This window comes from Pristiophorus japonicus, chromosome 24 (genome assembly GCF_044704955.1).
Source record: "Pristiophorus japonicus isolate sPriJap1 chromosome 24, sPriJap1.hap1, whole genome shotgun sequence".
In the NCBI taxonomy this organism is placed as follows: domain Eukaryota; kingdom Metazoa; phylum Chordata; class Chondrichthyes; family Pristiophoridae; genus Pristiophorus; species Pristiophorus japonicus.
In genome coordinates, this window is record NC_092000.1 from 26,666,765 (window position 1) to 26,683,788 (window position 17,024).

At 45.9% G+C, this 17,024-nt stretch overlaps 1 protein-coding gene across 4 annotated transcripts in view; it reads right to left on the reverse strand.

Moving 5' to 3' along the window:
• The window catches only part of LOC139237985 (cAMP-dependent protein kinase catalytic subunit alpha-like), a 217,238-nt gene that overhangs the window by 14,795 nt on the left and 185,419 nt on the right, over window positions 1-17,024 (reverse strand). For all 4 annotated transcript variants that reach the window (XM_070867358.1, XM_070867357.1, XM_070867359.1 and 1 more), the window contains 2 exons: window positions 6,028-6,110; window positions 3,291-3,417 (listed from right to left, as the gene is read on the reverse strand). In XM_070867358.1, the coding sequence (XP_070723459.1) occupies window positions 3,291-3,417; window positions 6,028-6,110 (210 nt within the window). The remainder of the gene's footprint in view (window positions 1-3,290; window positions 3,418-6,027; window positions 6,111-17,024) is intronic.

Sequence of the window (17,024 nt, forward strand, 5' to 3'; positions counted from 1 at the left end):
CCCCGAGGGACTGCCTATGATGATCATCTTGGGTCCACCGATGTTCACTCTATTTGTAAACTATATTGAGCAGAGTTTGGTTTTGGTTTCAGAGGACTGGAATTGACCAAATGTTCGCCCATTACCTCTTGGCTGGGTTTAGTCTGGGGAAGTCCTGCTACAACTGTACAGGGCGTTAGTGAGACCACACCTGGAATATTGCGTACAGTTTTAGTCTCCTTATTTAAAAGGAAGGATATACTTGCATTGGAGGCAATTCAGAGAAGGTCCACTCGGTTGATTCCGGGGATGAGGGGGTTGACTTATGAGGAAAGGTTGAGTAGGTTGGGCCTCTACTCATTGGAATTCAGAAGAATGAGAGTTGATCTTATCGAAATGTATAAGATTATGAGGGGGCTTGACAAGGTGGATGTAGAGAGGATGTTTCCACTGATAGGGGAGACTAGAACTTGGAGGCATAATCTTAGAATAAGGGGCCGTCTATTTAAAACTGAGATGAGGAGGAATTTCGACTCAGAGGGTTGTAAATCTGTGGAATTCTCTGCCCAAGAGAGCTGTGGAGGCTGGGTCACTGAATATATTTAAGGTGGAGATAGACAGATTTTTGAACGATAAGGTCGGGAAGGGTTATGGGAGCAGGCAGGGAAGTGGAGCTGAGCCCAAGATCAGATCAGCCATGATTTTATTAAATGGCGGAGCAGGCTCAAGGGGCCAACTGGCCGACTCCTGCTCCTATTTCTTATGTTAAGCATGCCAATCAAGGCCAGGTCCCCGGGTGTGGCGCTCGGAGCCACCAGTGAGAGCAGGACAAGTCATCAGGACCAACTGCTGGTCAAGCCATCTTCTCTGGGTGTGGTTGTTTACCAGGCAGAGGTGCTACTGTTAAGGCTCAGCCCGTACACCACTCAGCCCCATTGTTGCTGCTGAGTAAACAGATGGGAATTTTTAGAAGGAGTAGTATGGAGAAGTGTACTAGTAACAGTCATGTTTAGATCTTCTTCTTGTGATCCATTTACATTGGCAGGTAACAATAGGAAGGAGACCAACAGAATTCCAAGGGATGATGCTAATTAAGCAGACACTAAGGAAAGATAGATGGATTATAACGCGGATTAATATCTGGTAATCTACATAGAAGAAAGCAAACAAAATATGTACAATATACAAGGGTTCTCTCAATATCATGGATTAGGATGGGATTCAAGCCCTTGTGTACGAAACACAATGAACTAGCAATCCATTTCCTTAACTATTTTCCGACTTAATGCCTATTCACATTAGCAGGATTGGAAGAGGAAAAGGACATTGCCATTGATCCGACCCTAAAAGCACCTAGCGAAGTGAAGCAGTTTCCAATAAGCAAAATTGAGCATCAGGGTCCATCTGGAAGGTATTGGAAACATGTCACAAGTTATAATGGTGTTGAGTGGATCACTGGCGTCCCAAGTTTTGGGCACGGTTTGGTCAGCCTACCTCAAAGGAGGGAAATAGATACATTGGGAAGAGTTCAGGAAAAGAACGACGTGGGTGATTCTCGGAATACGTTGTGAAGACTCAGGTGACTGAACTCAATAATGCTGGAGAAAAGCGCTAAAATACATGACACAGGTCTAATGACTGTTACAGATAAAATGGAGGTAAAATCACAGGCACCAAACAAGATTAGAGATTAGAATTTCCCCTTTTCCCCCCACAGGATAGTAGATGTGTGAACAGACTACCAAAGAAAGGAGTTAATTCTTGAACATTTGACATCTTTAAAAGAAACCTGAGGCAAAAGGGGATTGAGGAGTTTAGAGATATTGAAATCTCTAAACATGGGGACTCAGGAGTGGGCTTGATGGGATCAATGGCCTTTCTATATTTCAACCTTTCTTGCGTTGGGAGTGACAGATGCAGGGTGGGAAGCTAGCGTGTCTCAGAATTACTGAGTTGCACCTCAGTAATGTAACAGCTAATCTTATTAGCACACCTTACAGTGAAAAGAAAGCAGAAATTATTGAGGAAATTAATTGCAAGTGGGGGAGTTGTGAAACAATGGTAAAAGCAGCAGCCATCAGATGTCCGTTGCAACAACGCATCAAAAGCACTGCAGCACAACACCTTGGGGGAGAAATTCGGTTGGATAGCGCCCTTTGCAGCTGCAAGCGCGGCATTAGCGCCCTTCGGCAAATTCAGTGTGCCTGTACCAGTGGCGCTGAGGAGTATCACCCGGGAGCGTAACACTGGTGCACAACGCCACCGGTAGCGACACGGATACAAAATTTGGCTTGCACGGCACCCGTAGCGCCCCCTAATGACCCCGCCAGAGAAAGCTGGCACGCAGAGCTGTCCCAGGGAAGGAATGACTGCATCAGGTAAGTGTGAGTGATTATATATATTATTTTGCGATTTAGCTTTATTTGGGGTTGGTACTGTATAGGGAACGTTTTTTGTTTAGATTCTTTTTTTTTGCAGGGAGGCCTCTCTTAGGGCACTACGAAGCTGGCTCTTTAGCACGGGATATTCGGTTGCTCACCCGGCCTAGCGCCCTGAGAGGGGTGTGAAATGCCTCCCTTAGCACTCTGCCCCACTGACAGGAGCAAACACTGAATTTTGTGGCTGCCGTCGCTAATCATTTTCCGGCGCTAAATTTAGCGCCCGCCCATTAGTGCCTTAAGAACCCTCCAACCGGATTTCTAACCCCAAGAATTACCTCAAACACATTTATCTTCTATAACTGCCTCAATTCTGTCTTATTTATTTTCTCCTCAATGATGACACAGGCCCACCCTCTAACCTTGCAGTGAAAGCAGGACTATATCCGAGGAGGAAACATGCATTGCTACCATGCACAGATCCTATTAATACAAAGTACATATTGTGGGTTGCTGTAAACCCACATCTCTCACTCACCCAATGAATGCTATAGGAAGCCTTCTTTCCACACCCAAATCATGTCAGTGGGCCCCGTATCATTTTTGTTTGTACAACAATGCTCCCCACCCCTTTTCAGTGGCTGCAGCTTCCACATGGAGTATTCCCCCTCTCCTGTGCAGTGTGACTCATACTCCAACTCCGGGCGTTCCACCTACATTGTGTTCAGCCCACATTTGTGGCACTGCCCTGAATCCCTCCTGCCTCGTCCCAACATGATGGTGTGTACTCCATCCCATAACCTGGTGCAAACTCCAAACCGAGGGCGATTCTCCTGGAGTGTGGCGGATACCCCATTTCCACGGTGTTCCCTGCTAGTCTGTACCTGATACTCAGGCCAGAGTATAGGCCATACCTGAGGAATTCCCCCATACCTGGATGTAGCCGTATTGGTCAATCAGTATGTTTTCAGGTTTCAGGTCTCTGTAGACGAGATCTAGTGAATGGAGATATTCAAACGCGAGGACAATCTGTGCTGCATAAAATCGTGCGTGGGGTTCACTGGAAACAAGGGAAATGCAGTTAGATTCAGACTAGAGGACAGTGAGGCAACAAATGTTGAGTTTCAGAAGGAGATGCGAAATTGAGTGCACACGGCACCTGAAAGAAAAAGGCTGTTGGACAATGATAGAGTACCACAGAAGAGAGGGGAAAGGAGCAGAGACAGCTGCAAGAGAGATTTTGTCCAGGAGCATTTCCATTGCAGTTGAACTATGCAATAACAGTGTTATAGAACGCCCGTCATTATTAAACAGCGTATCGTCCAAGATCTGTTCGTATTGATAAAGCAGCAAATACCTATTAAATGTCATGCCCACAACACTACAGAAAAATGACCAATGAGAAACCGTAGAGCAGCTCATACCAATAAAACTGCTCAAATATATGTTGTTCCAACTTCAAGAGGATGATGACTGTCGACAGTTACCTTTCCTGCTCGTCCCTGCATTTCAACGAGACCATATTATTCTCATGCATCCTGTACCCATTTAGCATGCTGCCTGCCAAAGGGAACTCTTTGTTAGCTAACCTGTGATCAACAACCCTGTCTGATATTCGCAGGATTGCACCAGGTGAAGGAGCAGTCTCCACTGACAACTACAAAAAAAACTGAATTCCTATTTTTGTCACATCCATTCCCAACCCACTTCTGGTTAACTTCCGGCTTGCTGCACACCTTGGGCTTTAGCTGGCGTAACATTGAGTCCATTAGTGAAGGAACAAGCGTGAGAGTCATACAGAGGCAATGGGAGACATACAAGTGGGAGAAAGCAGGGGGAAGGAGAGACTTATGAAAAGAGTGATAGGGAAAGCGAGAAAAAGAATGGAACACAAACAGTGATACAAAGAGCACGAAGAAAAAAGTGCGTGGTAGCCATTCGAAGAAATGGAGAGGGGGAGGGAGAGAGAAGGACGACAGAGAGGGGCGCAGAGCAAGAGTTAGAGTGGACAGAAAGCACATAAACAACAATTTACATTTATATTAAATACAATTAAAGAAAGACACAATTCCAGTTATATAGCACCGTATCATGTTAAAGAGCCTCAAACTGCTTCACACAGTGAATTATTTCCAAAGTTCAATAACTATTGTTATGTGGAGAAATTTGGGAGGCTTTCTACGCTAGCAATGTCCCACGAGCAGTAGTGAGATGAATGGTCTCTGTTAATCTGTTTATTGGTAGTATTGGCCGGGTCACCAGAAGTGCCCGCTCTTCTTCAAATAGCAGCTTCAGATTTTTAATGTCTCCCCGAACCAACGGAACAAGAAAATGGGAGGTCAGTCTAACCTCTTCTTTGAAAGGTGGCACCTCTGACAATGTCAGTGAAGGAGCAGGAAACCAGAAGAAGGAGTAGGGGGTTAAACGCAGCAGTGATACGGAGTAATTATAACTTTAATCTCCGGGTGAGAAATGGGCGACAGTGAATCAGCAACCCGCTTTACACCTCGCCGCTTCTCCATTGCCTGATTTTCGGCTGCCACTAGTGCGCTGATCAGGAATGAGATCGAGGGTTACAGTGGGTAAATCCGTGAAGCCATCAGCACAGCACTCAGCTGGAGTAGAAATGGCAAATAAGGTGTTGGTCAGACCTTAATTGGAGTATTGCGAGCTGCTCTAGCCACCTAATCAGAGAAAGGATATCATCGCCCTGGACTGACACACGTGAAGCTCAGTCTTTTCATGGATCAATTATCCCAACAGTTGTCAATTCCATTTTAAAAGTGAAATGTTTTACGTGTGAACAAGAGTTAAACGTGTTCCACTGTCAAGGCTCAATGTTACCATGTTGAACATCAACCCATTGTTACAGCTCAAGTACCGGTCTGCCTATTCAAATTAACAGGTGGACACCCTTATCACCCTCAACTTTTATTTTAAAAAGTGCATGCTGGAAATCTGAAATTAAGGGGCCGAAATTGCCCCTTAAGGGTTGCTAATTTTTTTTTTTTAAATCGCCGTGCTGCGGCGGCCAGTGTATTCTCCCGCAGCACCCCCCCAGGATTCTGCGGGCCAAGACAGGTTGGTGCCGCCCTCTGTAGTTTTCGCCCCGAGCGGGGGCGCACATGGTGGTGACATCATCGCTTTATCGTCCCACGGGGAAAATTGGTCCGCGGGACGGATGAGAGGTCGGCGTGGGGACGAGAAGCTGGGGCTCCCCGGCCGCCCTTAAAGGGGAGGTCCTTGTGCTGCAGCCGCCATCTTTGCCCCCACCAGTACACAAGTGAGCAGACATCTTGGCTCTTGCCTTGCACTGGCTTCTGCTCTTTGTGACACATGCTTCAACCTGTAATGTGAGATGTCAAACAAGACTGATCAGAGATTAATATCAGAAACCAATTAAGTGACTGGTCTACTCCTAACCCCCAATCGCTTGCATGGAACGAAACAAAGACAGAACAACCCGGCTAAGTATTACAAACAAGAAAAACGCTCACTGTTTGCTACTGCCATCCAACTAGGTGCTTGGTCACACGTTGAATACTGCTTAACTTTATGCAGGCTGTGACAGGAATTAGATGTGTTTAACAGCGAGGCTTAGCCAATCAGAACCCTCTTCTGAAATCCTGTCAACCAATTGCATTATTTCTCACAGCTTTATGAGACTAACCTGAACCTCCCGCTTCTCCTTAAATGTGAAAACATCTCTCCACCTTGAATATATTCCATCACCATATACAAATTAGTGTTATCCTGAAAAGAGAGAGAATGCGAATAAAAACAGGTCCAACAAAGCACAAAAACAATGGAGGATTTCTTATCTCTACCCCCTCCGCCCCCCGCCCGGCCAAAACTATACACAAGTGCTCAAATCACCATAATGGTAGCCAGCTCCATACTAATGGTTTGAAGAATAGGGTAGGAGCGGCATGTCAGAAGACACAAAGGGCGAAAAATTGACTGGAATAGTGCCACCCGTTAGTGCTGGAAAGTGGCGCGAACCGCCGGAGTGCTGCGTTGTCAGCGCCTCCCGAGAACTTGATTGGAGGGTTACCAGCGGCGCCGACAATTAGCGCTGCGCACTCCAGCACCGCCCACTTGGTGACGTCAGTGCGCGTGCAACGCCCTGGTAGCGCCGCGGTCGGGTACTTAATGGGTTCGCCTGCCGCTCATCGCGCCAGAGAAGTGGGCGCCCCATGAGCGCCCGGGGCGAATCATCAGGTGAGTGGTTGGGTGGTGAGGTTTTTCCATTTCCATACACTTTATTTAGCTTTGCTTAACTTTGTCCAATGTTTAAAAATGGTGAAATCACTAACCGTGCATTTCTTTTTCTTTTTCAGGTGGTCCAGCTGACCCCCACACCCCTTTAGTAGTAAAAGCTTTTACCGATATATAAAACGGAAAAGAGTGACTAAAGTAAATGTTGGTCCCTTAGAAGATGAGAAGGGGGATTTAATAATGGGAAATGTGGAAATGGCTGAGACCTTAAACAATTATTTTGCTTCGGTCTTCACAGTGGAAGACACAAAAACCATGCCAAAAATTGCTGGTCACGGGAATGTGGGAAGGGAGGACCTTGAGACAATCACTATCACTAGGGGGGTAGTGCTGGACAGGCTAATGGGTCTCAAGCTAGACAAGTCCCCTGGTCCTGATGAAATGCATCCCAGGGTACTAAAAGAGATGGCGGAAGTTATAACAGATGCATTCATTATAATCTACCAAAATTCTCTGGACTCTGGGGAGGTACCAGCGGATTGGAAAGCAGCTAATGTAACGCCTCTGTTTAAAAAAAGGGGCAGACAAAAGGCAGGTAACTATAGGCCGGTTAGTTTAACATCTGTAGTGGGGAAAATGCTTGAAACTATTAAGGAAGAAATAGCGGGACATCTAGATAGGAATAGTGCAATCAAGCAGACGCAACATGGATTGATGAAGGGGAAATCATGTTTAACTAATTTACTGGAATTCTTTGAGGATATAACGAGCATGGTGGATAGAGGTGTACCGATGGATGTGGTGTATTTAGATTTCCAAAAGATATTCGATAAGGTGCCACACAAAAGGTTACTGCAGAAGATAAAGGTACACGGAGTCAGAGGAAATGTATTAGCATGAATAGAGAATTGGCTGGCTAACAGAAAGCAGAGAGTCGGGATAAATGGGTCCTTTTTGGGTTGGAAATCGGTGGTTAGTGGTGTGTCACAGGGATTGGTGCTGGGACCACAATATACATAGATGACCTAGAAGAGGGGACAGAGTGTAGTGTAACAAATTTTGCAGATGACACAAAGATTAGTGGGAAAGCGGGTTGTGTAGAGGACTCAGAGAGGCTGAAAAGAGATTTAGATAGGTTAAGCAAATGGGCTAAGGTTTGGCAGATGGAATACAATGTTGGAAAATGTGAGGTCATCCACTTTGGGAAAAAAAAACAGTAAAAGGGAATATTATTTGAATGGGGAGAAATTACAACATGCTGCGTTGCAGAGGGACCTGGGGGTCCTTGTGCATGAATCCCAAAATGTTAGTTTGCAGGTGCAGCAGGTAATCAGGAAGGCGAATGGAATGTTAGCCTTCATTGCGAGAGGGATGGAGTACAAAAGCAGGGAAGTCCTGCTGCAACTGTACAGGGTATTGGTGAGACCGCACCTGGAGTACTGCATGCAGTTTGGTCACCTTACTTAAGGATATACTAGCTTTGAAGTGGGTACAGAGACGATTCACTAGGCTGATTCCGGAGATGAGGGGGTTACCTTATGATAAATTGAGTAGACTGGGTCTTTACTCGTTGGGAGTTCAGAAGGATGATGGGTGAGCTTATAGAAACATTTAAAATAATGAAAGGGATAGACAAGATAGAGGCAGAGAGGTTGTTTCCACTGGTCGGGGAGACTAGAACTAGGGGGCACAGCCTCAAAATACGGGAGAGCCAATTTAAAACCGAGTTGAGAAAGAATTTCTTCTCCCAGAGGGTTGTGAATCTGTGGAATTCTCTGCCCAGGGAAGCAGTTGAGGCTAGCTCATTATCTGTGATTTGAATACATTCAGATAGATTTTTAACCAATAAGGGAATTAAGGGTTATGGGGAGCGGGCGGGTAAGTGGAGCTGAGTCCAAGGCTAGATCAGCCATGATCTTGTTGAGTGGCGGAGCAGGCTCGAGGGGCTAGATGGCCTACTCCTGTTCCTAATTCTTATATTATATGTTTAGGTGATAGGATGCTGGTTTCCTAGCGCCACAACTTCATTAGTGCCCCAAGAGGGGTGGGGAACGCTTCCCCGAGCGCTTCACTCCCCTCTTGGGGTGCTAAAAATCAATATTCCAGTTGGAGGCGGGAAACAGACGGTGTTACCGCCTCAAACTAGGCAATAATCAACTTTCCCCCAAAAAACTCCAGCTGTCAGACATTAGGTACAGTCACACACGAAGTGCATAAGAAACGTTCCTACCAAACAGATCGCTAAAGTGGCATCTATAGATGGAATTGGACAAGGGTTGAACTGGACTGTTGTGCAAGGTGGATGAGCTCAATGGATCTTTCAAGTTGTGTTTGCACATGGATAAGGGGGCAGTGGGATGGCTGTACTAGGTTGGCTAGTGGTTTTTAATATTGGGGGGAAAGAGTTTCCTCAGAGCCTCTCCCACTTTACCTCAAAGGTAGTAATCTCCGGGTTACTACCGGTGCCACGTGCTAATGAGTACAAGAATAGGAGAGGGGTTGAACATGTGGCTGGAAAGTTGTTGTCGGAGGGAGGGCTTTAAATTCTTGAGGCATTGGGACCGTTTCTGGGAGAGATGGGACCTGTACAAACCAGACGGGTTGCACCTCAACAGCACCCGGACCAATATCCTCGCGGGGAGTTTTGCCAGTGCTGTTGGGGAGAGTTTAAACTAGCTTGGCAGGGGGATGGGAACCTGAGAACGAATTCAAAAGGGAAGGAAGTAAAGCAGAAATTGGATAGCAAGAGTCTAGAAAGTGAATCTGTAAGACAGAGGAAACAGGGCTTAGTATGTAGTAAGCAAGGAGGTCTTCCTGTGCGAATAAGGCAGATGAGCTAAGAGCACAGGTAGACACTTGAGAGTATGACATTATAGTCATTACAGAAACATGGCTGAAAGAGGGGCAGGTTTGGCAGATCAATATTCCTGGCTACAGGATTTTTAGACAAGAGAGAGAGGGGGTTAAAAAGGGGGTGGGGAGAAGTGGGGGGGGATGTGGTACTGATTAAAGAAACTAATACAGTGGTGAGGAGGGATGATATGTTAGAGGGATCATCAAATGAGGCCATATGGGTCGAATTGAAAAATAAAAAAGGACGATCATACTGCTGGGCATGTATTATAGACCCCCAAACAGTGGGAGGGAGATAGAGGAGCAAATATGTAGGCAAACTGCTGTCAAGTCCAAAGACCATAGGGTAGTAATAGTAGGGGATTTTAACTATCCAAATATTGATTGGGACAAATTTAGTGAAGGGTATAGAGGGTGTGGAATTCTTGAAATGCATTCAAGAGAACTTTTTTAGTCAGTATGTAGCAAGCCCAACACGAGAGGGGGGTGGCCTTGGATTTAGTTTTGGGGAATGAAGCTGGACAGGTTGAAGGGGTATTAGTGGGAGAGCACTTGGGTGCCAGGGGCCATAATTCAGTCAAATTCAAGTTGGTTATGGATAAGGATAAGAATAGGCCTGGAATAAAAGCTCCGAATTGGGGAAAAGCTCATTTTGCTGAGTTAAGGAGTGATTTGGCCATAGTGGACTGGAAACAGCTACTTGTGGGTAAATCAGTGTCGGAACAGTGGGAGGCATTCAAGGAGGCGATCCGAAAGGTGCAGGCCAAACATGTGCCCTTAAAGAAAAAGACTGGGAAAAATAATTCGAGAGCCCCCTAGATGTCTAGGGACTTACAGGGGAGGAATAAGAAAAAATGGGATGCTTATGTCATATATCAATGGCTAAATTCTTTAGAATCTTTAGAGGAATATAGGAAGTTAAAAGGCAAAATTAAAAAGGATATTAGGAATGCTAAGAGAGCACGAGAAATTCTTGGCCAGTAAAATTAAGGAAAACCCCAAGATGTTCTATAAATATATTAAGGGTAGGGCCTATTAGAGACCGTGAGGGTAATCTTTGTGTGGAGGCAGAAGATGTTGGTAGGGTTCTAAACGAATATTTAGCATCTGTTATCACAAAGGAAAGGGGTAATGCTGATACTGCTATCGAGGAGGAGTGTGATATTCTGGATGAAATAAATATAATGAGAGGGGAAGTATTAAGGGGTTGAGCAGCTGTGAAAGTAGATAAGTCCCCAGGTCCGGATGAAATGCATCCCAGGCTGTTGAGTGAAGTAAAAGAGGAAATAGCAGAGGCCTTGACCATCATTTTCCAGTCCTCTTTGGATCTGGGCACGGTACCGGAGGATTGGAGGGCTGCTAATGTAGTACCCTTGTTTAAGGAGGGAAAAAGGGATAGGCTGAGTTATTACAGGCCTGTCAGCCTAAGCTCAGTAGTGGGAAAATTATTGGAAAAAATCCTGAAAGACAGGATAAATCTGCATTTGGCAAGGCAAGGATTAATTAGGGACAGTCAGCTCAGATTTGTTAAGGGAAGATTGTGTTTGACTAACCTGATTGAATTTTTTGAGGAGGTAACCAAGAGGGTCGATGAGGGTAGTGCGTACGATGTAGTATATATGGACTTTAGCAAGGCTTTTGATAAGGTCCCACATGATAGACTGGTCATGAAGGTTAAAGCCCATGGGATACAGGGCAAAGTGGCAAGTTGGATCCAAAATTGGCTTGGAAGTAGGAAGTAAAGGGTAATGATCGATGGATGTTTTTGTGACTGGAAGGAGGTTTCCAGTGGGGTTCTGCAGGGCTCAGTACTGGGACCCTTGCTTTTTGTGGTATATATCAATGATTTAGATTTGAATATAGGGAGTATGATTAAGAAGTTTTCAGACAACACTAAAATTGGCTATGTGGTTGATAATGAAGAGGAAAGTCATGGGCTGCAGGAGGATATCAATCTACTGGTCAGGTGGGCAAAGCAGTGGCAAATGGATTTTAATTCAGAGAAGTGTGAGGTGATGCACTTTGAGAGGGCTAATAAGGAAAGGGTATACACATTAACCAGTAGGCCACTTGATAGTGTGGAAGAACAAAGGGACCTAGGAGTGCTTGTCCACAAATCGCTGAAAGTAGGCCAGGTGGATAAGGTGGTTAAGAAGGCATACGGAATGCTTGCCTTTATTGACCGAGGCATAGAATATAAGAGCAGGGAGGTAATGCTTAAATTGCATAATACTTTGGTTAGTCCACAGCTGGAGTACTGTGTGCAGTTCTGGTCACCGTAGTATAGGAAGGACGTGATTGCACTAGAGAGGGTGCAGAGGAGATTTACTAAGATACTGCCTGGAATGGAGAATCTTGATTATGAGGACAGATTGGATAAGTTGGGTTTGTTCTCATTGGAACAGAGGAGGTTGAGAGGAGACCTCATTGAGGTGTACAAAATATTGAGAGGCCTGGAAAGTAAGGGTCTATTTCCATTGGTGGAGGGGTCTATTATGAGGGGGCATAGTTTTAAGGTGGTTGGTGGAAGGTTTAGAGGGAATTTGAGGGGTGCTTCTTTATGCAGAGGGTTGTATGTGCACTTGAAGTGCAGTAACCTAAAGGGTTACGGACCTAGAGCTGGTAATTGGGATTAGACTGGATGATCTTTTGTTGGACGGCGCAGATATAATGGTAAGTACTGCACGGACAAGAATACGGCCAGGGTGATCTCCTGGACTAGTTTCGATCGCCTGGATGTGTCGGAGAGGAATTTTCCCAGATTTTTTCTCCCTAAATTGGCCTGGGTTTTTTATCTGGTTTTAATCTCCCAGGAGATCACATGGTTCCGGTTGGGGTGGAGTGTAGAATGTTTCAGTATAAGGGGTTTCGCAGTTGTGTGAGGCGGATTGGTTGGGCTCTTTGCCTTTCCGTCATTGTTCATGGGTTTGTGTGTAACCTTCAGGGCTGCTGACCAAGGGCCGGGCGGCTCTTTGTCAGCCGGTGCGGACACGATGGGCCGAAATGGCCTCCTTCTGCGCTGTAAATTTCTATGTTTCTAACTTTGGCAGAGACACCATTTACGCACACATGAACAACACTTGCATTTACATGACGACTTGAAGGTAATAAAATGTCCTGAGGCGTCTTACAGGAGTGTTGTCAAGATACAATTTGACATGGAGCCACGTAGGAGATATTAGGACAGTTGACCAAAAGCTTGGACAATGAGGTAGATTTTAAGGAAGGTCTTAAAGGAGGAGAGAGAGGTAGAGAGGCAGAGAGGTTTAGGGAAGGAATTTTGGAGCTTAGGGATAGGTAGCTGAAAGCACAGCCGCCAATGGTGGAGTGAAGGAAATTGGGGATGCGCAAGAGGCCAGAGGGGAGAAATTCAGTCGCGCCTCATTTGGGGCGGTAATCCTGGCGGAGCGGTACTTTTAGCACCTTGAAAAAGTTTGCGCCTCCCGCCCAGAAATTCGTCAGAATCGGTCGTAGAGCTGACAGGGGCGATAAATCAGCCATTTCACACCAGAGCTTGGGCCGGGGGTGGACAGTTAACGAAAGTTTGGTGGACCCATCGCGCATGTGCCGAACTCCGAATCAGATCCCAGGAAAGTCGAGGCTTAAAGGCGCGGCATAGTAATGCACCCATTAAAGTTTTCAAAATCACTTGTTTTCAAGCTACACTATTATGTCTGTCTGCCTGCCACTGCCAACTCGGAGGCTCACGCACCGTGCCATGTGCAAACGTTGCACTGACTGTGACCTCTGAGGGAAGCGCTTCCTCTTCCCTTTAAGTGGCTGCTAGTTAATGACTCTGCGAGCCTATACCGACTGTTTTTCTAGACGTTGTTCTTGGCAGCCACTAAATGTGACGGCCGCACCGAATTTACCGGCCAGGGCGCAAGCGTGGGCGTTGCACCAGGACTGACGTCAGGATCGGAGTGATCGTCAGTAGCCAGGCATTATGGGTTTGCGCCCCGTGAGCCTGTAATGAATTTTCGGTCAGGGCGCTAATTGGTGCGTTCCCAGTCGGTAACCTATTAACGTCCCCTCTGGCCGCTAAGCTCTAATGCTCCCATTAACACCCCCTCTGGCCGCTAAGCTCTAACACTCCCATTAACACCCTCTCTGGCTGCTAACTGAGCAACTGAAAATCCAGCCCCTGGTGTTCAGACATACTTAGCTGACAACCCTAAGCAATAATGTTTAGTAAAGATTAATAAAAGTGGCATCTCTACAGATGCTATTAAAGGTGATCTTTGAAATGTTTTGACATGAGGCTCCAATAGAACGTTCTCCGCATCCACTTCATTTGAGTGTTTCTTACCTACTAAGTGGCAACAGTGAACACATTAGTCTAGCTCAAAAGCAAATGCTGCGGATGCTGGAATCAAAGGTCATGGACCTAAAACGTTAACTCTGTTTCTCTCTCTCCACAGATGCTGCCTGACCCGCTGAGATCGCCAGCATTTTCTGTTTTTATTACATTAGACCAGCTGTTCTGCTTGATTGCCAAGTATGGCAGTAGCACACGCTTGTTTAATAATGTGTCTAAGAGTCAATGTGCTTTACAAAAATATTTTGTCTCTTTGACCAATCTTTTAGTCAAACCTCCCTTCTTTGCTTCGGTGTAAATTTTTGTCAGATCACGCTTCTGTGAAGTGCTTTTTAACATCTAACATTAAAGACCTCAAATAAATGCAAGTTGTTATAATAGTATAATAGAATAAAACTTGCAACACCCACACATTGCATCCCATGCTCAATTTTATGCAGAGAAGGTTGAAATGAGAGTGGTAATTTATTGCTAAAGCTGGAAATTTGAGATCAACTTATGTTGCTGTTTGGTTCAATGATCACTTGGGCATTGTCCCACTTTAAACATGACTATCAGTGCCTGGAGTTCATTACTCACCTGGTTAACCCAGTGCTACAAAGGCAGCTTTAAAATCAATGGGACACTTCAGTTCAAAATAATGGTATGTAGGTTTAAGAATCCCCGCCAGAAAAGCAAGCCGGTTTAGACTTCCTAGACCACAAATCGAGATACAGCAAGATATTTTCCAAGAGAGCATCACGAAGTAAACAGAAGGTAGTGATGGCTACAACGCCAACCTTAAATGTTGGGATTTTATTGTAAAAGTTAGCAACCTTAATGGATCAACTTCTCTGAAGGAACACCCCATGCCAAACCGCTTCCATTCTACATAAGCTAGTTGGTTTTACTAGTGAAAGGTCTCCTGGAACCCATCAAAATGTCCAATGAAGATAAAGAAAAGCTCTTAGGACGGATTTTCGGCTCCTCTCCGCTCTTCGCCCCGGAGCGGCAGGCGGTCAGCCTCTAGCGCCTCACAACGATCCTCGGGTCCAGTTTAGCGGCGGTGTGGAGCAGCACTGCCCGGAAGAGCTGCACCCGGTGTGCAACACCCCCGGTTGCAACATTGGCACAAGTTTGGACTATTGCCCGACCCGTACGCCCCAAAGCGAGCCCCGCAGTGACCGCCTGGGAAATCAGGGCGGTCCAATGATACCGACAGCGGAGAGGTAAATAATGGACTCCTAAGGCAAGTGCGATTGTTTTTTCTTTCAATTTTTTTGCGATTTGTGTTGTGGTGGCATGAGCTATATTTTGAGAATGCTTTTGTGGGTCTTTTCCCCCCCACTCCATCCCGCCCTCCTCCCGGTGTCTCTCGGAGCGCTTCCGGCCTAGCTCTTTAGCTCGGGGGTTTTCCTATGCTAGTGCCCATGAGAGATATACCACAATGCCTCCCTTAGCGCTGTTCTCCCTGACACAAGGCTCAGCTGCCCAAACTTAACTACTGAGGCGCAAGCTGTTCCCGGGTGCAAACGTTCCCGCCCCGCTGCCATTATTGCCCCAAAAACATCAAAGCCAAAAATCCATTCCCATCTCTTTCAAAAGCCAGCCTATTTGGAGGACATGGCCCAGTCGAGGTGAGAAGGCCCAGAAAATATATTTTTGTTGCCCCACCCTCCACCCAGCCAAGGTCCCCAGTGTAAGAAAGTCAATGTCCAATTCTCTTTTGTTTACAATAATAATAATTTTCTTTGGAGGTCCAGTATTGCAACTGCCAGTGGTTGGGGCGATACATCTGATTTACTCTGGTTTGACCAAATGTTACTCTGCTGATTTGCCTCCAAGGCCCTTTGGGGGGAAGAGGGGTGGGGGGGGGGGGGGGGGGGGAGAACTCCCCAACTTAGAGAGGCTCTGCCTTCGCCCCGCCCCCACATCAAATGCCATATTTGGGGCAGGCAGAGGTTCCACACCCAGTAGACCATGGTGAATTTCCCAATGTTAGGCCAGGATCCTTTATGTTTAAACCTTCAACATTAAACATAGAAACATAGAAAGTAGGTGCAGGAGTAGGCCATTCGGCCCTTCAAGCCTGCACCACCATTCAATAAGATCATGGCTGATCATTCACCCCAGTACCCCTTTCCTGCTTTCTCTCCATACCCCTTTAGCCGTCAGGGCCATATCTAACTCCCTCTTGAATATATCTAGCGAATTGGCCTCAACAATTCTCTGCGGTAGAGAATTCCACAGGTTAACAACTCTGAGTGAAAAAGTTTCTCCAATTAAAGTCCTATGCTCATTGCTCCATTTGTCTTCTCTGGTGTTAGTCTCATCCTCTTACATGCCCAACTCATAACTTCTTTTCGGTCTAAATAATTCCTATCGTGTCCCACTGTTTCTTGCTTTAAGCCAGTTTACTATCCACACTGTACTTTACCCCCTACTCTGTGACTCCACACCTGACCCATTAATTACTGGTGTAAAACCTCATCATAAGCTTTCTGAAAATCCAAGTATATGATGCCAGCTGTACTTTCCTAATCTACCATATCAGTAATGTTTTCACAGATCTATACCAGATCGGTGACATTATCGCCCAGGCATTGAAGGCCCACATTTACCCCAAGATTTTACAAGTGTTCACTCACTAATTCTCTTAAATTTATTTCTCCAATGCTATAAAATTTACTGGCATGTTTTTTTTCGATAATGGGGTTATGTTGGCCGCTTCCGATGCTCAGGAATCCCTGCCAAATTTAATGGCGTTAAATAAGCTTCACTATTTAGTCGGCATCTCCTTTACGACTCAAACATGCAAATTGCCTGGGCCAGACACTTTACCTGTTTTAAGAGCATTTAACCATTTTATAACCATATCCATCACAATCTGCAGAGTGTCTAGCTCCTCTTCTGTTATTCCTGGAAATCATTTATCTGTTGGACTTTCTCCACCCTCTTCACAATTAAACATAGATGTGAAGTAACGCTTAGGTGCATCGAGGAGGCTCAATCACGTGGGGCGATCCCGTCCAAACTGACCCCCGTCCGGACGGAATTCCTCATCGGTGCCAAGCCCTGAAACCTCCCTTGGGAGTCGGCGCCTCACAACTTGAGCCCCCTCCGGGAAATCCCCTCCATGCCTTTCAGTTCTGCGCAGAGGGGATTCCTGTACGGGCTGCTTTTGCATACCCTCTACTTTGCCAATCTCGTCTGCCGTCCGGACATGCCATCTTGCTGTCCGGAGGAGGCAGGGGTCCCCAATGGCGTACTCTCTACGTGGGAGTCTTCCCTTTATTTAT